We start from the raw sequence: 23,335 nt of genomic DNA, 5'->3' as shown, positions 1-23,335 counted from the left end.
AGCAGCGTGGGGCTGTGCCAGCACCGCCGCAACGTGTGCCGGGTAATGAACGAATCAGCTGGTGGGCAAAGTACAATTACAAGTCGTCGCTGGGAAATTCTCTCTTCCAAGAGAGCTAATTACAAATACATTGAGACTATTATTAGTAATTACAAGGTAGCCAGCGTTCTGCAGGGTAAAGTGGTGTGGGACATGTACGTGGTGAGTTTGTGCTCATCCCCTTTTAGTGAGACCTGGATGGGTGGAGGGGGTATGGGTGGTGATGTCCGGTGAGCAGAACTTTGGGGCACCGCTGGTCTTGCCTCCTCGCCTTCTTGCTCAGTGGCTTTCCCAGTCTCCCAGGGATACCGAGGAAGCGGGGGGGCTTGGGAAAGGAGCTGAGTAAAACTCTGGTTCATGCCATGGGAAACCTGCTTCCCGTACTGATTTACTCCCTTCTCCCTACAGCCTCCTCTGGGCTGAGCCCATCACGTGCCCCCGAGGAGGGTCCAAGGTCCAGCCGGGCAGGGGCTGTGGAGGCGAGGGCTGGCAGCCTGCTGCACAATGAAGCACCTGTTCTTTCTCCTGGGTGTCTTGCAGCTCCTTGGTGAGTATGCCCAGGGCCTGGCCACCATGGCAAGCAGTGGTGACGGCTGGATGACTTCCTCATTTGCACTTAGGGCAATCCTGCTTCAGAGCTACAGGCTCTTGGCACTTCAGGTGTATCTGTAACGTAAATACAAAAAGGCATTTCCAACAGGAGAGAGAGAAGGTGGGGAAATGAGGCTGGGATTAGAGTATTGTGCCTGCTGCACCTCTGCAGTTCTGGTTTTCCTGCTCTTTTTTGAAGCCAGCAGCTCTGCACTGCAGGACACATTCTCTGTTGAATATGCATGTCGCTTCGATGTTCAAGGACTGTGCTTCCCTGGAGACAAGGCTGATTAAACAGCATGCTGATATTTCTAGGGCTGTGGACAGTGCAGGAATGCATCAAAGCAGCTACGTGGGGGAAAAGGCTTTGCCACAGGAGATTAACCTTCGTGGCCCCAGAGCCCCTGGCCAGAGGAGATGCTGCTGGAGCTGGGGCAGCACCCCGAGCCAGCTGTGCGCTGAGGTGTGCCCTGAGCTCGCTGCACCCAACACCTTGTGGCTGCGGGAATGTGAGGTGTGTGTGCAATGTGGTCAGCTGAGCCTTTCTGCTGGATGGAGCTTTAACCTCTCTGTTCCTCAGCTTCTTAGGATGGGAGGGACACACATCAGCCTTAGCAGGGACAGAACAACTTGCAATTACCATCTGTGGGCTTTCTCCCATCTTAAGCTCTTTTCAAATCCAAGCCAGCAAGGTGTTTGTGCCCACAACACTGGAAGCAGCTGCTTGAGTTCTGTTCTTATCACTGTTTCAGTCCTTTTGCTTCTCAGTGGATTTTAAAGCGGATTTGGGGCAGGGAGGTGTTTGCTGAGCCTGAGGGCTCCTTTGGACAGCTGACAGCAGTGGCTGCAGCCTGGTGCGGGGCTGGGGGAGCCCCTCTGCACCTTGCACCTGGGTTCCAGTGCCTGTTCCTACATTAGGACTTTCATTCTGGTTAAAAATACATCGTTTCCTCTTCGCCCTGACGTGGCTATGTACAGCAAATGGTCTCAGCAGAGCCTCTGGCAGAGCCAGACAGTGCAAATTACGCTCCGATGCGATCGTTGTGAGCTGATAAAGACTCTGCAGAACCTGTTTAGCACAACCAGCCACGTCCTTCCCCATGATTCGGGCTAGCAGGGCCCAGGCTTTCTGCAGTGGACCTCCCTTTATCAGCTGGAGTCATCCATACCCTCTCCTTCCCCAGGCCAGGCTCTGGGGTTCTTGCACCCCCCCGCCCTCTCTTCATCTGACTTCCATTGCCCAATCCCCACTCCACTGTCTGGTCCCCTCCACCACTGGTTTTCTATGTATTTTTTAGTTTTGTGGGGCTTTCCTCTAACGAAAATATTATCTATATTAAGAGCACGGTGTTGATTTTGTTTGTTTGTTTGTTTGTTTTTCCTCTTTTCAGTCTCATAACTCACTCGCCTGAAACCATTTAATTCAGGCTGCTGGAGATTCATTTTCATCTGAAGGTGCATCTCCTAGCCAAGCCTGGGAAATCTCAGGCCAGGAAATCTCTGCCACGCTAATGCAAACAGAGCAGGTCAGAATGGAAACCCACCTCTGCCATGGCCCGTCCTTGGCCAGTGGGCTCGCTCCTGCGGGGACCCATGCACAGGACCACCGCCATCCTGGAAAGCCCCATGGGGACCTGTTTCCCCACCAGCCAGTGTGTCCATCTGCAGGACACTGCTGAATCCTGCCCCTCCAGCCCAGAAAACATGCCACAAGCCTGTGTTTTGCATTACATGTCTCATAGCAAATGCCCATTCTCCTCTGGCCCTGTCCTTGTGGTCCTGCCAACTTTGCATGCCAACTCCATACCTACTGGAACACCACATTTGAGGCGCCTCTGCACATTTGATTAATCTGAGTGGCAGCAAAACCCACTGCAATAAATGCTCAGGTACCAGGTGCATGTTATTCTTGCTTATTGCCTGCAGGACTTTCCTCCTTCTCTCTGCCTTCCATGTATTTGTCCCTTACTCCCCTTCCAACCTGGGTGGGCAAAAAGCATAATCCAGCCAAAAAGATCCCTCAGGCAGAAGAGGGCTGTGACTGCTCAACTGGGAACTGCTCTTGGGTGGAAAATACCCAATTCTAGCCCGAAAAGGCCAAGCCATATCGTAGAGCATCCTGGAGAGGGTTCCCAGTACCTCCCACAGATTGGGTTATACTGCTTTCTGTGTTCTTCTCAGCTGCCACTGCTGCCGTGTACAAGCAATGGATCCCCAACACCAATTTTGAAACTGCCTCCAACTGGGATAAAGGCAGAGTCCCCTGTGCCAGTGATGTGGTTCATTTTGAGAAGAACAAGGTATTGGACATTTTTATTGTATTTTTATTTCACTTTTTGTAAAATGCCATCAGGCATTGGAAAAGCCCTTTACCTGCTGAGGGAAAGCTCACTTTTACTTTTGCTTTTCTTACAGGTCGTCTCAGTCTTTGTGAGGTCTCCCCACGTGTTGACAGACATGGTAAGGCAGTGTGCAGTGGCTCCGGGAGGGCAGTGGGGGTAGGATCAGATGGGTGGCATGTCCCCCTGTGCCCCTCTCCAGGAACTTTGACATTTCGCTCTGTGCTCTGGCCAAAATGAGGATGCCTCAGCTGGGGTGGGGGACAAGAGTCACAGCAGCTGCTTTCTGCACCATTGGGCCACAAAGCACATTTCTGGGATTTTTTTTATTTTTCATTAAGGGAGTGAGGGAGAGCATCCCAAAATCCACTTTCATTTGGAAGAAATTAATTCTTCCTCCCCAAAGGAAGGATAAAACCTCCTCTATGGTACTGAGACCTTCACAGTGGTTTGCTGAGGAGCACCAGTCCCTCACGTTACTGATGTGAAGCAGGCTCTAGCCCCCAGGCAGAGGCTAAGTGAAGCTGACATCACAATATTTTGAAATGAAAACAAACCATTCTGGGAAATCCCAAAATGTTGGTCAAGAAATTTTCTTTCAACAGTCATTGGGGTTTATATTTTTCTGGCTGTGGCAGGACGGGCACAATGCTCTACTGAAATGCACATGTAAGGCAAGATCATGGTGGGGGGTCCCACCTCAGAGGGGTTTCTGAGCAAGCTGGTGTCCCCCAAAAAGAGGAGCCCTGCCAGGAGCTGACTGATAGGCAGCTACAAAAGAACAGGGTCTCGATCCCCACAGTTTGGAGTGTCAAATTTAATGGGGAGGAACTAAAGGGAAAAGCAAACCTGCTGCCCCAACATGCCTGTGTAGGGCAGACCACCGGTGAGCCCCATCCCAGCACTGAGATGGCACAAAATGGGCTGGGTCCTGTCTGTAAATCCTCCTCCTCTGGATGGGATGAGCTGGTGGCCAAGTTTTCTCTCTCAATTTTAGGGCAGCTTTGTTTTTTATTCAGCCATTAGATCTGAACAAGCCCTTGAAATTTATGTGATGTAATTTGTTCAGATTGTCTATACCACTAATAGTTTTGATGCTTTAATAACACCATGTGCCACATTTAATCCCTCTACAAATATTTGGAGGAGTTACTTTATTTATATGGCATTTTAAATATGAATTTTAGAAGGAAAGAATGTACTGGGGAAATACGTACAAATATAATGTAATAAATGATGTGGAATTTACCTAGAGAAGAAAAGAGCAAAATATCACTCCAGTAGATTTTATTTTACTTACAGCTGGATGTATAATATTTCTAAAGTGCTTTCATCAGAGGCCTGCAAAGTGCATAATTGCAAAGCAGCGTCATTCATTATGGCATGAGCCTTTCACAACCAAGCTAAAGAGCTGGGCTTTGCACAGCTAATTACACCTGTGGCTGTGCTGCTGTGCTGACCGTCCTTCAGCTACTCGGGGGGACATTTCCCATTGTGGCTCAGTGACATGGTCAGGGTGCTGGCTCTCAACTCGTCCCAGTCAAAAGATCTTGGTGGGAGCCCCCAGGGACCTTTTGCTGCCCCGGGGTTTCTCTGGGGCCCCGCTGCTGGCAAGCGGCCATGGGAGCTCCAGGGTTACAGTGAATATTATAATCCCAGCACTGTGCAGGAGGGGAGGGCTGGGGGGATCTAAGAATGAATGAATCATCATGGCAGCAGCTGTTCCCCTCCGGTCAAGGTTTTCCCCCACCGCTGCACCAAATTGCACCTCTTGTGAGCAACCAAGCTCTTACCGGGCTATAACTCAAACCGCAGCTTGTACCTTCCTTCTGAGCATCACTGCCACAACACTTCGGAATGAACTGTCCCGGCAAGTTTCCTAGCGTGGTGGGTAATATTTCTAATTTCAGCTCAGCCACCTTCCTCCTGTGCGTTGCTGTGCTTTGTTGTCACCAGGTGATAAGGAAACTGCCAAGATTAGGGATGAAAAAGGAAAGAAACCCAGCACCTGGGCTGGTCTGCCACTTGTGGGAATGGTGTGAAATTTGGCAACTGGGGGGTTAGAAAATGAATTAGTTGTGAGGCTTTTTGCAGCGAGGCTGGGCTGCACCTGTTCGGCTGCCGACCGTGTCGCGCCAGAGCATTAATCACTTAAATCAGCAGGAATACATTAAGCTTTAGAGTCGCCATGGAGATGTTACACAGGCTTTGGCCACAAAAAAAAAAAAAGGAGCGTGTTGCTTCCTGTAGTAACACAAAAGAAAATTCATGGCTGGGTAAGGGGCTGGGGTCTCATTGCCTTTTCAGTGCCCTCTGCAGTGGGTGTAGTGGGGGATGCTCAGTGCTGGTACCCTGCTGGTGGAGGGGATGCATGAGACCTCCCGTCTGTATTCCTCAGCTGAGTGGAGAGAGACCTAGCGTGCCAAGGGGTCCTCATGTGCCACTGTCAGCTCCCCGTAGACATTTGTATTAAACAAGACACTTCCATTCAGTGTGCCCTCCAGCTTCCCTCCACATCTGTCCCATGAGGGCATCAGTCGAGTGCTGGGAGCTGCTTTCTCGGGAGGAGGCCGGGGTTGTTGGGGCAGGCAGCCCACCTCCCCTCTCAAAGGAAACCCATTTATCATGCAGCTCAGAGGTTATTTGGTCTGAAGTTTGGAGTGGGTCCCTAATTCAGCCACACACTGAATCCAAATCCAGCTTAAGCGTAAGTGACTTTGAAGCACAAGTATTGTGATTAGGTTGGATTTTCAATGGTGTTTAGCTGCCTAAAGATGCAGATCAGTACTTAGCCAGCTTTCAGAGGCACCTGGGGGTTAATCTGCGAAAAAGATGAAGGTGCTCACGGTGGCGGTGCATGACGTAGGTTCTTGAGGGCAAGGCGGGTTTTGGCTTTACTTGTCTTCCAGCTGGGGGAGAACACTTCTCCCTGAGGACTGGGACACTCTGGCTATGGCTACGCTCCCAAAGGCAGCCAGGCCAGGGCACAGCTGTGGCTGCCAGCCCTTTGTTTGCCTTGATAGCACCAGCCCTGGCACAGTCTGTGCCGGAGCCGGCCAGCACCGCTATACGGCCCAGGGATGGGTGATGCCACTTGCTATTTTTGGGATGGCAGGAGTCAGATTCAGCCACATGGGCAGAGCAGCCTTGCTCAGCCCTAGCCGTGTCAGGGTCAGGGCACTGGCCTGGGGTTATTCAGCAGCACCAATATCACCTTTCCAGCTCTGCCTCTTCACTGAACCCTGCCATGGTGGTGGCAGCTGCCTGCACCCCCTTCCTGCCTGCACCCCCTCCCTGCCTGCCTGGTGAGGGGCTGCAAAGGCTGGGTGAGGGTCGGGAGCATGTGGGGCACTGCAGTCTAACCAGGGACTTCTCGCCCAGCCTTATATTTTTAGCTGCCTAATTGCGAGAGCAGAATGTACTCGGCTTTGCTGCAGGATGCTCCCGCTCGCTCGGTTCCTGGCAGAGATTGATCTCGAAATGCCAATTGCTCTCCAGGGGCTCTGGCTCTAATGAATTGCCAGGGTTTGTGCTCGTCCCAGGCACTGGCACTCCCTCCCCCCCTGTTTCCCAAACAGCAGGGTAACGAGACATCCAGAAAATGGAATATTTTTCCTTCTAAGATGAAGGTAGAAATTTCATGGGAGTGAGTGTGTGCGTGTGCATGTGCCAGCACTTCATTACAAGCCCGAATCCTGCAGGCTTTTCTCATGCAGCGTTCCTGCTGAAGGTCTGCCCTAGGAAAGGAGTGCAGAAAACAGCCTTTTGCAGTCACCTCCCTGGGTTTATTTGCTCCTTGCAGGCTAATTTCCAGCAGAAGGAGTTATTAAAGCCTATGATGAGCAGAGCAGCTTGCCGGCATCCCAGGCTGGGGCAGGTCTGGCTGGGCAGCCGCTCCATGCACCAGCTGTCATCCCTCATTGCCAGGTACGGCTCCCCTGCCTGCACCTCCAGCCACTTTCTGGCTCCCCCTGAGCTTGTCTGTGGAGGGAAGTTTGTGAAAATGAGCTAATCTAACCTGAAATGGGTATGGGCAAATGGCTTTAAGCATCAGTGTGCCTTCTGCATCCATAACTCAAGTGTCTTGGTCTGGTTTACCTTAGTATGCTCCTGAGGTCCTGCTGATATCCCCATGTCCCCTGGAACACCCTGCTTGGACTTGTTTAGCTTTGCATCTGGAGGTGTGCACTGTGGGCCTGCAGTGAAATTAATGACCTTTTGGGGCCTGCTGCTTTATTTTATCTCCTGATGGCTTTTATGGGGCTCTGTGGGGTGATGTGGGAGGGGGTGTGCCAGGCAGCACCTGCGCAGAAAGGCCAGGAGCTACAGCTCCTTTGGGGGGGTGGGCAGGATTGTGGTGTTGCAGGAACCTGGTGTGTTGGGTCACCCCATGCCAAGGGACGTGGTGGCAAGGCCAGCTTGGGCAAGTGATGCAGGGAACCTGTGCCCTGAAATGCAACATAAAATGTGACGAGCAGACACAGCAGAGGAACCAGCTCCTACATTAATGAGAGTGCGGACGCACTGCTACCAGAGGACCCTGCCTTCCAGGAGGGAGAGGCAGGGATGCAGGCATGGGAGGGCAGCCAAGTGCCTCGTTAGCTTGCAGAGGATGACACTGAAATGATGACATCCCGCTGGTGTGCTGCTCCTTTGCCTGTGCCACCACCTGCTCCGGGAGGCAAAAGCGGAGGGGCGAGTTATTGCTGGGAGCAGAGGAGGGCTGGTGGGCATCTTCTTCCCACCATGATGGGCAGTGCGGAGAGGAGCACTACCTTCTGTGCCACACTGCACCAACCTGCCTAAGCGTAGGCTTCACAGGGATAAAGATTGTGTTTCTTGCTTGGTTTTCTTGGGATGGTAAAGCCCCGTTCCTCACAGGGGCATGTACCTGGGCAGGGAGCTCTTTGGGCAGCGAGGCCCTAGTCCAGCAGCAAGTCACCCTCCTCAGCTGAGCCAGAGGTTCCAGGGTGGTCTCAGGTCACCCTGCCTCACCAGCCTCTCTCGCAGGGGATCTGCAATAGCTGTGCCGGGATCAGTGGCCGTAGCGGGGACAGGCCAGAGCTGGTGGTGTGTGTGTTTGGGGAAGGACAGTGGCCCAAGGATGCTGGTGGGAGCTTCATCCAGGCGGGAAAGCGAACAAACAAACCCAAGAGAGACTTTGACGAGTGAGCCCTTGGCAACATTCTAGCACTGCCAGAGGGATTCACCTGTGGATGGATCTGGCCCTGTGCCTTCCTATGGCCTGCACCCAGCAGCTGGATCCTACCCAAGCACCTGCATACCTGTCTGTGCTCAGACCCCCCTGACCCACATGGGTGTTGGGAAAACTCCCACCTGCAGGCAGCACAAAGAATTTTCCCTGAGCAAAAATGCCTGTGGTGGGTTACAGCACTCCATCTTGAAGAAATAACACATTCACATCCTATCCCAGCCATGTTTTCCGATGGGGTGCCACCAGCACTAGCTCCTGAGCTGCTCCCTGGCTGGGTGCTGGGCGAGGGAAGGTACCTGGGAGCTGTGTGCATCTCTGGGTACCAACCTGCTCACTGGTGCACCCATAGGTGCAGTGTTGCAGAGCCCAGCATGCTCGTGCAGTCTTGTTGTTGGGTGATGGGGATGGTGGCACCATCTCACCTGAGCAAGGCATTCAGATGTGTCGATGCTGAGAATTAAAACAAGGCTGGGGGAAGAGCTGGCTGCAATCAAGAGCATTGTTCACTTGGGTTCAGAGCAGAAGTGCTGCGTTGTTTCCTGTGCGGATGATGGTGACAGGCCAGTCACACTGCTGCTGTCAGTTATCTCAGCCTGATGCTCATGAATCCAGCAGAGTCAGGATGTGTCCCGGAGGCTGGTTCAAAGCCACTCAGTACAAAAGCCACCTCTCAGGCCTTTGCTGTTTTTTAATTTTGCATTTCAGAGGTTAGTTTCATTTTCATTTATGCATTGGGGCAGTGGGATTTCTTCTCAGTGGTGCAATGCTGTGGTTGCAAATGTGGTGACTCTGGGCTAAGAACCACATGGGGTCTTTCCTTTTTTTTTTTGCTGACTTTGATGAGAAAAATGATGACTGTGTTTCAGTTGTCATTACACACGATAACAATGATCGAGGAGATGTCATTTACCAGTAACAGGGATGGGAAATGACTAATGGGACTCTAAGCTGGCTGTATTAATGGTCCTGAAGTACATGTTGGCAGGAGCAAGGGAAAGCAGATGAAACGGCCAGCTTTTTGGCTCTGGTCCTTTGGTACATGTCACTTCTTGGTTCAAAATGTACTTGGAAAGTGGCCCAGCCTATATGCAATTTCTATACTAAGCTCCCAAATGCAGAAAGCCACTCCCCAACCAGAGTCTCCATTTGTCCTCTGCAGTGGGCTGAGATGCTTAACTTATGTTAGGCAAAAAGAAAGGGCAAATTATTTACAAACGAAGCTCCACTGCACAACAGACCCACTTCTGAAATGCTGCCCAGTGGCGTGCATCTTGGAGAGGGCTGGTGGCAGATGGGCAACACATCCACCTTGGTAGGCAAGAAGATGTAGCTGCAGGGACCAGTCTCAGAGATTCCAGCTGTGAAGGCCCTTCTTGCATTTTGTCTTTGTGGAGATAAGCTGACTCCATTCCCTGGCTCACATCGTGTTGCCTTGCATGTTAATTCCAGTGCTGGTGCTAATAGTGTTTGGGCAGTCCTAGAGTGTGAAGGGGTCAGTGGCTGGGACACCACGTGTGCTGTGGGACTCTTATTGCCCTGCCACACTCAAACTCACATGGACAGCTTCCTCTGGGCTTGAGAAGTCCACCCAGCCTGGAGTTTTGGCCTCGGTGGTGGAGTGGGATCTCCAGTGGTAGCTGGAGAAGCTGCTTCCTCTCCAGAAAGCTCAGAGGCCAGTGTCTCCAGAGCCCTGCACACTTGCTGCAGGTGTGAGGCAAGTCTAGCATGAGACATGTTGTTCTACCTCTCCCCATGGCCAGGATTGGTGCTGTGAACACTTGGTATGCGCTGCTGACCCTGCATTTGCTCCACACCCCATCCAGACCCTGCTCACCTGGGCCCTCCCAGGCACAGGAGGACGAGACTTTGGTTGGTCATTGGACCAGCATCTGTGCATCTGTATGTGCACATGTGTGTGCACCTCTAACAAACCAAGCCCACCTCATCCATGTTCTTGCCACACTGAACTCAGCCACACTGTGTGAATCCTTACCAGGTTTCCTTGCTTTCCTTTGTGCACAGTGTGTGCACAAAATGCTTTTGTGTTCCTCTCTAGAGCAGTGTGAGTGATGCAGCTTACAAATGTAGGCACATATTTGCCTAAGTGTTGGCTCAGTGGCTTTTTTCTCCCCCTAGTTAATTTGTGAAGATCTGAATGAACAGCTCCCCTGGACAGGAAAGCTCATTGTGTCCTGCATGGTCCCTGCAGGGTGTCTGAGAAGCTGTGACCCACAGCTATAGCCAAAGAATTCGGTAACTCTGTAGGGGAAGGAGCTGTCAGTCAGACAGGCATCAGAGCAGGGACTTCCCAACCCAGTGGTGTAGATCCAGCTCAACACTCACAAACGCCAACTCCTGCAGCCTGGGAAAGCTAATAGAGTCCAGCCAGTCATGGCCCAGCTGCATCACCCATCCCTGTCACCAGCAGCTGATCTCTGATTTTAATTCCTCCACCCAAAGATCCCTGGAGCTACAGGCCCAAGTGGCCACATGTGACTGCTGAGAAGAACAGTTTCACCCTGCGATGGTGAAACGATCACTGCTTCCCATCCAAAACCCATCCTGAGCAGCTCAGGGCCCCAGCAGCCAGCTGGCCACACTCCCTGCTTGGCTCCATCAGACGCTGCAGGGTGGCAACCCGCAAACAAGGCAAGAGGCAGCGGTGAGGGGCTCCAGCCTGAGATAGACCAGCCAGTTCGGGACAGCAACACTGGTGATACCTGCCTTGGATACTGGTGGTAGCCATCTGCCCCAAAGTGTCCCACTTCCCTGGGACAAGTGTCCCAATTCTTGTGTGGGCTTACAGAAAACAAGCCAGGGCACTTCTGAAGTGAAACACCTTGTGAAAGCTGTTGGTGGCATAGACCTCATCCAGCTCAAAGCAGGCTAAGTCCTGAGCCTCAAAACATCACTAGGCACAGCTTTTATATCTGCAGCTAAAGGGCATGTTGCCATTCTTATCCTGGCAGACCTTTCAGCCTCTTTCAGTGCTTTAGTATTGGACAAAACTGCTTTAGTCAAGAGTGAGACAGATTCAGAGAACATGATTGCACCGTTTCCAGTTAGCCACTGAACATGCTATGATCTGATGGAGAGGTGTCTACAGGCAAAGGCTTCTTCCAGACCCATGGGGCAGATGGTGCCCACACCTCAGCTATTCACCTTATTATCCCCTCTTCTCCAGTCCAACGTGTGGAAGTACAAGGTCTGAAGTGTGTGGTGCACAGCAGCACTGTGGGGCTCTTCTCGGTGGCAGCCACCCCCTGCTCTCTGCCCTGGCTTTTCATGGTTCCTGAACTAAGAAGAGGACTAAGGCTATGGCCTTCAAAGCACGGCACCAAACTTCTAAACTGCTGCCTACAGCTTGGGGATGAGGAGCTTTTCGCCATGTCCATCCCTCCAGCCAAGGTGGTACCTGTCTGGGACAGTGCATCCTCAAGCAAGACTGCCCAAGGACAGAGAGGTATCGCAGCCACCCGCAGCAGTCATTCACAAGACTTGCTTTCTCTAACCTAAATGCTTATTTAAAGACCAATTAAGTAGATGAAACCTCAAAATCTCATCTAACGTGCACAGGCCCCAGTGCATTGGCATAACACAGCCCTGGAAAGCTTCCAGATGCTATCTGGAGAGCAATGCTCAAACCCTGGATAAGGTTAGAAGAGAAGGAAGCACTGAACATCACTTCTTGACATGTGAAAATACTGGGGCAAAAACCTGACTTTCTCCTTGGAAGTTTCTAAGTGGAAAATAAGATGAGATGGGCTGAATAACCCATGTGCTGTGAACGAGTCGCCTGACTCGGCTGTTTGCCAAGGCCAGTCCCAGAGTTGGCAGTGCCGGCTGGTGACCCAGGAGGCCACAGCTCCTGGCTGAAAGGACCCTGTGGTGAAGCTCCACTTGTTGAGGTGGGCAGAGGTCATCCTCACACTCTGCAGCAGAAGCCTGGCCAGGCTGAAGCCAGGCAAACATGTTGACACCAACTGTCTGCTGGTGATGTCCTACCCAGTGGGTACAAGAAGAGGGTATAGTTATGTTAAACTGCACCAAACACCACTGTTTGCTTTCCTTAGATCCAGCGAGCATGAGTCCACTAGCTGATACCTCCCTGAGCATCACTTGGGCTCCCGAGTTGTTTTTCTGGGGGGGCAAGCACAGCCCCTGGAGATGGGAACCCATTAACCAAGGGGACCTCTGGGCCTTTGCAGAGTAAGGTTGGATTTTTCTTGTCATACCAATGTATAAAGCCATTTCTGAGCTGATGGGAGTGTGTGTGCAAGAGAAGGAAGGAGCTGTTGAAAGAGCTTATTTTGCTTTTTCCTTGTTCTTGCTTCCCTGAAGGCTTCATGCTTTTCTGTGTTACTGGAAGATAATGTCAAACTATCTCTCCACATCACAGTGTCCCCATCTGTAAAAATGGGAGATGATACTTTCCCATTAACGTGGGGCACGGTGAGGGTAACACCTAATGACTGTAAAGTGCCTCGGATACAGCAAGTGTAATAGGCAGCCTAATAATTAGCGCTGTTATTTGATTACAAGCCTGGGTGGCTGGCAGCGGGACTGCACAGTAACACTCTGAATCTCTTCATCTAGTACCTGCCCCTGAACGGAGAATTCGTGCTGGCATCTGGCGCAGGATTTGCAGCTTTTGATGGCAGCTGGGATCCAGGCTGTGACTCAGGTATTTTGTGCTCAGACCAGTCACCCCATCAGCCCGTGATTAATCATGTAAATTCAGCGCAAACGCTTCTACAAAGGTCTTTGCTGTCCCACCTCAGACCACAGTGAGTCACTCCTGTTTTAATGCCTACTTTTTCTTTCTTGACCTCCCTAACACCAGATCTTTTTTTCCTGCTAGATCACCACCTGTCTTCTAAAAAAGTAATTATAGCAGAGAAGCCTTTGAAGTAGCAGCATAGAGGCAAATATTGTTTGTATTTTACCCTGTCTATTAAGCATGTAGCCACATCAAAGCCCTCATTTTATTTGCCATTGTATTTCTAAAGAAAACTGGTTAGGAATTACACACAGGTGAGCTGAACTGCAGCCATCACAGGCATTTTGGTGCAAGCTCATCCTTCCCTCCCCTTTCAGCCTCCAGCCCAGGTTTGCAGTGACTGGGGCAGTGGGTTTGTTTTACTGGTGCCTGTTATTAGTCTGAAAGCTGTTTGCTAGGAGATGTATTTTGGGTATTTCAGAGCTACCTGATGCTTTCTGTGGCAAGCAACTTTTTAGTTCGGCTGCAGGAAAGGAGAAGTCCAAGAGAAGCACCTGTGCCTGTGCTCTGACTGGCAAAAAAACCCTAACCAAAACTAAACAGAGATAAAGCCCAAAGAGGTCTTTCCAGAGGAAGGACTGTAGCATCAGGCTACCTGGAACCACTCCGAAATCTCTCACTCTGATTGTTTTTCTGCTTTGGGGTTGTCTGCCTCTCATCAGGGACACTCTGGCAGCTATGCTTTGCACTGGGCTTTTCCTGCTGCTCTCCTGAAATCAACAGTTGTTTCTGGGGCAACTTTCACAATCTGATTCTTTTAAAGCATGGTTTTAAAGTAAATGCAAATAGTTCAGTCAATAAATGTCTGCATGCTAACTGAATCGGTAAGGATTCAACCCCTGGGGAAGGCTGAGAAGGAAGCAGGGCACTGCGTGATGGTACTGACTGTGACCAAAAAGGAGATGGTTAATGGTTAAATAATTAATGGCTTACTGGTTTTGAGGTTACCTTCTGAGGGGAACAGGGCTGGTCATGTTTCTGCAGGCCTCCCAGGCTGCTTGGAAAGGAATGTGAATTATCATACCCATTTTTATCTTTTATTTTAGCTGTTACGCAGCTCTGTGGCTGTTTTTCTCCCTAACCATAAAGGTCAGCTTTGAAGAAAGGGTGGGAAAATGTCCTGTGAGATCTGGCACTGGGTGTCTGCAGCCAGGAGTGGGGTCTGGGCTGATTTGCAGAGACCCCAGCGCTGAGCACCAGAAAGCTGTGCCAAGCGCCTACAGGGCTCCGGGAGGTGCCTGCAGCAGCCACTGGGAAGGTGATGCCATGGCCAGCCCTTTACTCCATGCACATGGGGTGGCCTCCTCTGCTTTGGACAAAGCAGTGCCTGGTTGTATCAGCCCATATGCATCCAGTGAGCCTGAAGATTTAGGTCTGGGTCTGGGTCACTCTCAACATCTCCTGTTGCTTTCCCAGGTGTAACAGTGAGGTTTGCCAACACCGAGGACCACGCGTGGTTTGACCCCACACTGTGGCAGGTTGTGTCTCCCGGCAGGGAGCTCGAGCCAAGCGGACGTATTTTTTCCGTGGATGAGGAACGTGTCCCATGCCACTATGATGATGTTATCTTCCAGTCCCAAACATCCTTCCGGGTAAACATCGACTCATCACAGCAAGTGATTCATCTCCGCAGTATCTCTCTCATGGGCCAGGTAATACAGAGATGCTGAGAAACGGTCATGACACCTCCTTGCCACAGCCCCAGAGCAGGTCAGGAGAGGAAGGACCAGCCGGGGATGGAGGAGCAGTGCTGCACGGGGGGATGGGGTGCTCCTACAGCCCTGCAGCTCCATGGGCCCCTGCTATTGTGCATCATCTCGATGCTTTTTTTCCTCTACTGCTTTGTTATCACCTCCCTCCCTGTGCTGTGGGAGCACAGGCCATCTCAGTATTCACATTTAAAAAAAGCCAATGTGCATGGGTCAAAAAGCTGGGAAACAGCATCTTTTTGAGCGTCCAGGAGCTGCTCCTTTCCCAGACACATGTCTGCAACCACTTTGCTCAGGGACCCCCTAAGGACACCTCCCTCCCACCCCCAACCTTAACACAGCCCATGGCCTGGCCTCCCAGTTTTGCTTCGCTACTGCTCTTTAATTGATCTGAGGAATAATTATAGAAATGTTGGCAGCCTGCTGTTCTTCAGCCCAGGAATCAGGCACATGACAAGCCCCTTCCCTCGCTGGTCGAAGGAGTAAAAAATCACAGGCACTGCAGCAGTAAACATACGCTCCTTCCAGGAGTGGGAGATGCAGCAGACATTTCATAAGTTATTTATTATTTCTATGACTGCACTGCCTGGGATCCACCATTTTGGGGCCAATCATTAGGTAACTGGGTTTTGACCTCAGCTGATGTCCAGGCAGATGCAGGTGAGTCTGGACAAGGCAAGACCCCGATGGAGCTCAGTGGGAGCGCACGCAGCCCTGGGGATGCAGAAGTGGGTGGTCCTGGGTGTTTAAAGTCATGCCAGTCTCGATGATGCCCATGGACCACCCCACAGCACGTTATCCCTCACAAATCCACCCCACCAGGAACTGCAGCTGGGGCAGAGGCTGCTGCTGAATGGTGAGATGGAAGGAGAAAATGCTTTTTTTTTTTTTTTTGGTGATTATAGCATATTCCCTAAAAACTGACCTTATAGGTTACTTTGTGCAGCCAGCCCACTCCTTGCTCTCTGTGTGATATTTTCACCTCAGGGCATGAGAAATCCTGCTGTCCTAGTGCATGGAGAAGCCTCCCATGGAAGGCAGTGGGTGAGAGATTTAACTATTGGCTTGGTAGGACAAAGCTGATCAGTCCAGCTCAGTCTTTGCTAATGCTGAGCCCACTGAAATGTTTCCCAGATTGAAGGAAAACACCACAGATCCAGTCCCTTCCTCCCAGACTTAAAAGCTGATAAACTGAATTCTGTGGTCCAGCTGAAAGAGGGAAAACAAGAAGAAGAGAAGCCCAGACATCTCATGATTTATTTGTGGTCCTTTTTTTTAGTTTTAAATCAGAAAGGGTTTTCCTGTTGGCCTCTTAGAAAAGCCCAAATGATTGTAGTGGCAGAATTTTCTTGACGCACTCACCACCTGTGGTGGGGCTGCCTCAGCTGGCCATCAGACGTGACATTGCATATCCAGGTGTCACAGCCGGGTGCCTGGGGACAGCACTGGGACCTGGTTGGGGACAGTCACCCACTTTGCTGCTCTTTCCCACTCAGGAGTTCAGCAGCCCCGAGGCCTGGGCTGGGTACCTGAGGGGCCCCTCTGCCCCGCTGCAGTTTCATGGCAATGGCACCCTCCAGGTGACAGGCACCGGCTGTCCCGACAAGTCCGGCTGTGTCTGCGGGAACACCCTGGTGAGTCCTTCCATTATAACTTAGGGGGAGTGCCACTGCAACTTTGGGGGACAAGAAGGAGCGAGGGACTGATGCTGCCCTGTTCTCCTTTAGGATGGCCACCGCATCTGCACAGCCCTGCTCAGGGCATCAGGCAGGCAGTGCCCAGCGCTGACATGCCAGAGCCCTTTGCAGCCCCTTGGCCACTGCTGTGGGGTCTGTGGTGAGTGGGGACATGTCCCTGTTCCTCCTCCCTATTGCACCAGCCCCCTTCCCCCGGCTCTGCAGCGGAAAACTGGGTGTAGGGGTTGTTGCTGGTCTGGGTGCTCATGGGCTGAAGTTTTGCTGTGGCACTGCTCCCATGGGTCCCATCCACAGGTCCCATCTGCATCCCACTTGCCACCATCCCAGGGCATCTCTCTGAAACACCAGCCTGGACTTTGGGAGCCTGTTCTGACTTGCAGCCCTTCGTCCCTGTCTCTGGTTTATCCTGTCAGGATGTCACATCTTGTCAAGCTAATAGGGCTCTGCTGAGTTTATGCAGCAGAAAACATTCAGACGAAATGCACTTTTCCACCGTAATGTCAGCTTTCCAACAGCGAGTTTGTTTCATTTCATTTAAAATAAAAACATGCAGATTGACGTCGTTCCCTCTGCTATGGGCACTTCTCCATTAATCTACCTAGAAGGTTGTTAAGGGAATTTTTTCATGGACAACTGGTACCCAAATTCGTTGAAATGGCACCATATTTTTCTCTCATGTGCTCTTAAAAGCAGAGCCTCTTAAAGATTTTAGAACAATTTAATATTTCAACAAATACTTACCTGCATCTTTCCCAAGGAAAATCTTTGACCCAATGACTGCAGTGCAATGGCACAGGGAGTGCAGGTGTCCCCTCCTCTTCATCCTCCTTCCAAAGCCAGGGCAGTGTTGCTGAGTCACAGCCTCACAGCCCCAAAACCAGGTACATGCAGAGCTTTCCAAGGGGGGATGTACAGGAGAAAGCTCTCCAGTGCAAGCCTCTCTCTAGAATATGGTGGAAACCAAAAGCCTTCCACCAAACCCAGCCAGACCAGTTGCACAAAGGTACCAGAGGGACCTTTCATGGCAGTTGGAGCTGTGCTACCACAGCAGATCTCTGCTCAGGCTCAGTGATAATGTCTTGTCTGTTTTTGAGCTGCAGGAGCTACTGTTAGCCTGGATTTCACTCCTGATTTTGACTTGCAGAAGTATCGGGACAGACTGGTCCAAACCTTGCTGAGCGAGGTATGTCAGCCTGACAGATCAGTGCGGGCTAATGAAACTGCAAACCACCAGCTGTGTCTGCTGGTGACTTGATGCTGGTGTGGCTATCTGGGGGGACATGTGGTCCCAGAGATGCAGGGGCTTCAGCTTCTCTTCCCAACAGCCTGCTGGGCTCACCTCCCATGTTTGGCCTCTTGGATGTGTCAACTTGCCGTGTGGGCTGGTGCAGTCTCCCTTGCTCCCCGCCCCCAGCCAGGGGCCACCTCTCACTGTGCAGCAGGAGCAACTTCTGGTGTGCACACGGGGAAGGATGCGGCACGGCTTGCTGGAAACCCTGGTCTAGAAAACATGGAAGGGTCAGCCAGGAGGTCAGGTGGAGATAACATGGGAGGTCAGCCCATGCAGTTGGCATCACGCACACTTTCTGCAGCACATCCCACAGACTCTGGGAGATCATTCCCAATGCTCAACTGCTTTTTATTTCCCAGTGGGAAAGCACTGAGCGGGTTATCAGCACTGGTCAGCACTCAGATATATGCTCTACAAGGCATCACTCCACGCTGTTACTTGTCAGACGCAGCGTGACATCCTTCCTCCTGGCTGGGAGCTGCCAGGAGGTGGAGGCGTGCCCTGAGTTACCCTGGGAGGATCGATATCAGAGTATTGCTCTATTGATCCCGAGCTGAAAGCCTGCTGCCTGCCCTCCTTCCAGCTGCACGTCTTAATACAGTATTTAATGGGTGTGCTGCACGAAATTGCTTTCTCGGTGCACTTGCTTCTGCAGGGGGATGCTGAGTGCCGAGTGCTGGTCACAGCTTGGAAGGGAGGGAAGATATGAACCCCTTATTTGGGAAACCAAACAGCACTGCGGTAACAGGGATGGCAGCCCTGTGATGGAACTCACATGAAGATTTATAGGTGGGCGTTGCTGGTGCATCCGTCATGGCTGTCTGTAGAGGTGACCGATTTCTGCCTATTGCTCTCATGGGCTTTATGTGTTGCCTTGTGTTTTGAAAAGCCCAGGTACGCCGGTGTGCAGATGGCCATATCCAAGGTGCACAAAGCGCAGACCTTCCTGAGACTCATACCCCGAAGCTCCACTCCCCTCATCCAAATCGTGCTGATCGATGACAGGGAGGGAGCACAGACCGGCGCTGCTGCGGCGCAGCTGGCAGCAGATGTCATGGAGGACGTAGCACAGCACGGTAACTCTGCCATCCTCCTCAGCGGGTCCCCTGTGGGTGCACCTAAAGCCACTGCTGTCCAGAGCTCTTTGTCCCCAGCCAGCAGCCCACATGACAGCCCCGTGTCCCTGCTCTTTTACCAGGGATTCACAGGGGAATTAAGTGGCAGCTTGATTGAGGCTCCCTGAGTTGAACACTCCTAAGGTCCTTGTCCTCATCAGTCTAGTCTGGCACAGCTCTAAGCCCTCCTAGCACACACACTCTGTGTTTCTGATGATTTTAGCAGTGAACTTTGCTTACCCAGAAATTTTACTGTTTTAATTATAGTAGTACCGTGGTGTGGGCAGAGCAGAACTGCAGGATCAGAATTATCAAGGTTGGCAGGGAACTCTGAAGACAGTATTTCATACAGCCCCCTGAGAGCAGGTTGTCCAGGGCTGTGTCTAGTTGTGTTTTGAATCTCCTCAAGGATGGAGACTCCACAACACCTCCAGGCAACCTGTCCCCACGACCGGTCACCTTTGCAGTAAAACTTTTTTCTCTTATGTTTAAGTGGAATTTCCTCTATTTCATTTTGTGCCCATTGCCTCTTGCCCTGTCAATGGGCACCACTGAGAAGAGCCTGGCTCAGCACTCCAGCTGTGTCTTGCCAGAGCAGAGCACAGGGGAAGGGTCACCTCCCTTGACCTGCTGGCCACCCATCCTCCTCATGCAACCCAGAATACTGTTGCCCTTCCATGCCATGTCTGGCCATGATTGGCTTGGTACCCACCAGGACCCCAAAGCCCCTCTCTGTAGAGCTGCTTTCCAACCAGAACGCCATGTGTGGAGGTGGCCGTGCAAGCTGGGGCATGCTGATGAGCATGCAGACCACAGACAAGGGACCTGGTGGTCTTTGTGTGGGTAGCAGACCCTCATGGGCTTGTTCCAGTTGAGTCCAACCAGCTGTGTATCCCACCCCTGTCCCCAGGAAAAGGTGATCAACTAGGTGAGCAGTGCCAGACCCAGCTGCAGGCTCCCTCTGCCCTGTGTGTGAGCTGGGGTGATGTGCGGGTGTGGGGATGTGTTACTCTATCTGCTCCTCACCTTGTCTCTTCCTGCCCTTTCCCAGGTGAAGCACTTGGCATTTCAAATGGGAAAATGGAGGTGGCCACTGGCAGCACTTTCAGCGGACAAGTGGAGAGCCATGAATTGAGCAGGACCACAGCAGGGACTGTCTTTGGGCTGCTCTTCGGTCTCCTGTTGCTTGGAGGGATCCTCTTTCTCTACAAAAAGGGAAAGCTAAGGTATGGATGCGGCTTCTGCTGGCAGCATGTGGTCAGGCTTCTCCTGCTGAGGGGCAGCTGTCACCCCAAGCTGTCCTTCCAGCTAGCCTGGTGGCACAGGGACATGCAGTGCTGCCCAGAGCTCCCACGGTGGTGGTCATGGCCAGGCAGTCTGCTACACCCAACATTACTGGTTCATAGAATCACAGAATGGTTTGGGTTAGAAGGAACCTTTGAAGATCATCTAGTCCAACCCCCCTGCAAGGGGCAGGGACAGCTTCCACTAGACCAGGTTGCTCAAACCCCCATCCAGCCTGGCCTTGAACACTTCCAATGATGGGGCAGCCACAGCTCCTCGGGGCAGCCTGTTCCAGTGTGTCACGACCCTCATAGTAAAGAATTTCTTCCTTATACATAATGTCAATCTACTCCCTTTTAATTCAAAACTCTTACTCTTTTTCCTCCTGGCTTATTGGAGGTGAGGTCAGAGCAAAACACTTTTATATTCTTGGACTGCTACTTCAGCCTCCTCTGTGGCCAGGAGGAGCTGCTGCTTGGCATGGTGCAGGGCTGCTGTAGCTCGGTTGGAGTTCTGCACAGCCTGGTCATGCTGCCGAGTGAAATCTTTTGTTCCTTGTAACCACTGGTTTGCAGCCCTGCCCAGGGATGGAGGACTGAAACTGCCAGCTGCTAAAGAGAAATGCATCAAAATAATTCAAAGCACTCATCCTGTAGCTTTGTAGCCATGAAAGGCCTGACAGCACACAGAAGAAAATGTAACTTCTGGTGCACTAGTTGTTCACACTGTGCAGAGATCAGTGTGCAGGTCCCAGGGGAGGGATGTCAGGGGACACAGCGCCTGACTGCAGGTGGGATCTGGTCAGAAATGTCCCTTCTCCATTGCCTTTTCCCCTCACAGCTCAGACATGGGCTCCAGCAGTGAATAGGGCATGGCAGCAGTGCCCACCTTTACTCCTTCATCAGGCACCCACATTCATGTGGAGGGTTTTGCAGGGTTTATTGTTGGATGTCTTTGTGCGTGGGGCACTCCGCTGAGCTCATCTCACCTACCCGACTGCGGGCAAATGGGGTGGACCCTCACGGTTTATAACCAGTGAGAGGGAATTGCTTAAATTTGCCCATGCAAAGTTCACTGATATCTGCCAGGGGATGCTGAACTCCCCAGTGCTTGGGCTGGCTGTATCACAGGCTCACAAGTCAGGCGGTTTCTCCCTTCCTGGTTTCTCTGTGGGGCTTACTTGCCATGCAGCAGTGGCCGTGGCCAGGGACGCTTGCCCTGCCACTCGGCACGTGCTGACATGACATTTCCTAGCAATAAACCCGCGCCTTCATTTAATTTCTAAATAAAACTCCCAACCCATAATTGCTACTTAATGATTTATCTTCCACTGACACTTCTTTGGATGCCGGACAGGCCTTTGAAACCAGCTCTGTCAGCAGCAGGAGGGAAGTTCGTGTAGCTACAGGAGACGGAGCTGAACCTGAGCCCAGGACATGTCCCTGGCTGACCCGCTCCTGCTGTGCGTCCCTGGGCAGCTCCAGGGCAGGTGTCCTTTTGGGAAGTGCTGCCGAGCATCTAGGAGGCATCCGACGCTGGCAGGGATGCTGCAAATTGGGCAGGCGGCTCCGGGAGCCTACAGAGTCTGTCTGCATGCAGCAGAGCCATCCTGCCACCAGCAAAACAGGGAATCCAGCTTATTTCCAGTGAAAACGGACAGGCACAGACTCCCTGCAGATAATCATAGAATGGTTTAGGCTGGAAAGGACCTTTAAAGGTCTGTGTAGTCCAACAGCCCTGCAGTGAGCAGGGGTATCTTCACCCAGATCAGGTTGCTCAGAGCCCCATCCAGCCTGGCCTTGAATGTCTCCAGGGATGGGGCATCTACCACCTCTCTGGGCAACCTGGGCCAGGGTTTTACCCCCCTTAATTGTAAAAAATTTCTTCCTCATGTTTGGCCTGAATCTCCCCTCTCTTAGTTTCAAACCATTACCCCTTGTCCTATCACAACAGGCCCTGCTGAAAAATCTGTCTCCATCTTTCTTACAGGCCCCTTTTAAGTACTGAAAGGCTGTAATAAGGTCTCCATAGAGTCTTCTCTTTGCCAGGCTGAACAACCTCAACTCTCAGCCTGTCCTCACAGTAGAGCTCTTCCAGCCTTCTGATCTTTTTTGTCGCCTCCTCTGGCTGCTCTCCAACAGGTCCATGTCTGTCCTGTACCAAGGGCTCCAGAGCTGGACGCAGAACTCCAACTCCTGCAATTATACTAGCGCAGCTCCTGCAATTGCTTACGTGGAGCCTGTGCCACCACTGTCACACTGACTAAGTATTGGTGGGCTCTCAGGACCTGTGGTGATGTGTGTGGACCCACTGCTGAGCCTGCTGGCACCGGAGGATGATGCTCAGTGAATGGGAACCTTAGCATAGAAATAATGAAGAAAATAATAAAAGTCGTGATGGTGATAAAGATGATAAAAGGATAACATGATAAAAGTAATGATAAAAGTAATTAGTCCTTGTTGAGATTGCAGTGGGAACAGGTGTGAGCTCTGTGGCAATTCATTTTAGGCCATGTGGGGGAGAGTGATGGCTCTGAAGCAAAATCTGTGCTGCCTCTGAGAAACCCTTCACTCCAGGCCTGTATCTCAGCCCTCCAGGTTTACTGATTTCTGCTGGATAGGGCAGCTTTTTCCTGGGAAAGGGTAGAAACATCCCATTCCAAAGAAAGCCCAGAACGTTGGCCCCATGTTTTCCCATCCAGGTCCTGAAGATGCAGTGTTTTATCTTGGGCTGCTACTGGAATGGGTGGGATGTGGATGGATGATGCCCAGGTCTCTCCCCAGGCTGCCCACCCTGCACATCCCCCGGCTCTGGGACAGAGCGGAGGACCCAGCGTCCCCTGAGCCAGCTGGTGACAAAGGCTTCGACAACCCCATGTTTGACGTGGTGAGTCGCTACTGCTCGGGGACATGAGGTTGCTCAGGGATGTGGGCAGGAGCTGGCGCGGCCCCAGTCAGAGACGTCTCCAGTGCTGCTGGAGGTGCAATGCACCCAGCAGGGCTCCTTCCTCCTTCTCCCAGGCCAGGAGGGGTTTGTCCGATGGTCCCATCTTCCCACAGCTCACCAGCTCCTCGACTGCCACAGGGACTCAGCTCTGGGTGTATTTTGCCAAGGGTTTTGCTTCACTTCCCCATCAGCTGCTTTTCCCTCCCTCACTGCTGCAGGAGCCGCCAAGTGCTGACCCTGGAGAGGAGATGCCACAGGAGGTTGCTCCCAAAGACTACCAGGTCTTCTACATCAACCCTCTGTACGATGCAAACGAGACGGAGACCTGA

At 51.8% G+C, this 23,335-nt stretch overlaps 1 protein-coding gene across 1 annotated transcript; it reads left to right on the top strand.

The window, feature by feature from the left end:
• Positions 1-543: 543 nt before the first annotated feature.
• Positions 544-23,335, top strand: AMN (amnion associated transmembrane protein; the record flags this gene model as incomplete). Its single annotated transcript, XM_080345488.1, has 12 exons — positions 544-586; positions 2,812-2,930; positions 3,046-3,090; positions 12,781-12,868; positions 14,381-14,616; positions 16,170-16,307; positions 16,401-16,509; positions 17,471-17,553; positions 18,551-18,737; positions 19,828-20,002; positions 22,844-22,946; positions 23,225-23,335. The coding sequence occupies 12 exons, from the start codon at positions 544-546 to the stop codon at positions 23,333-23,335; spliced, it is 1,437 nt and encodes a 478-aa protein (XP_080201614.1).

Source organism: Nesoenas mayeri (genome assembly GCF_963082525.1).
Source record: "Nesoenas mayeri genome assembly, chromosome: 5".
NCBI classification, from domain to species: Eukaryota; Metazoa; Chordata; class Aves; order Columbiformes; family Columbidae; genus Nesoenas; species Nesoenas mayeri.
This window is presented reverse-complemented; position numbering and strand designations above follow the sequence as displayed.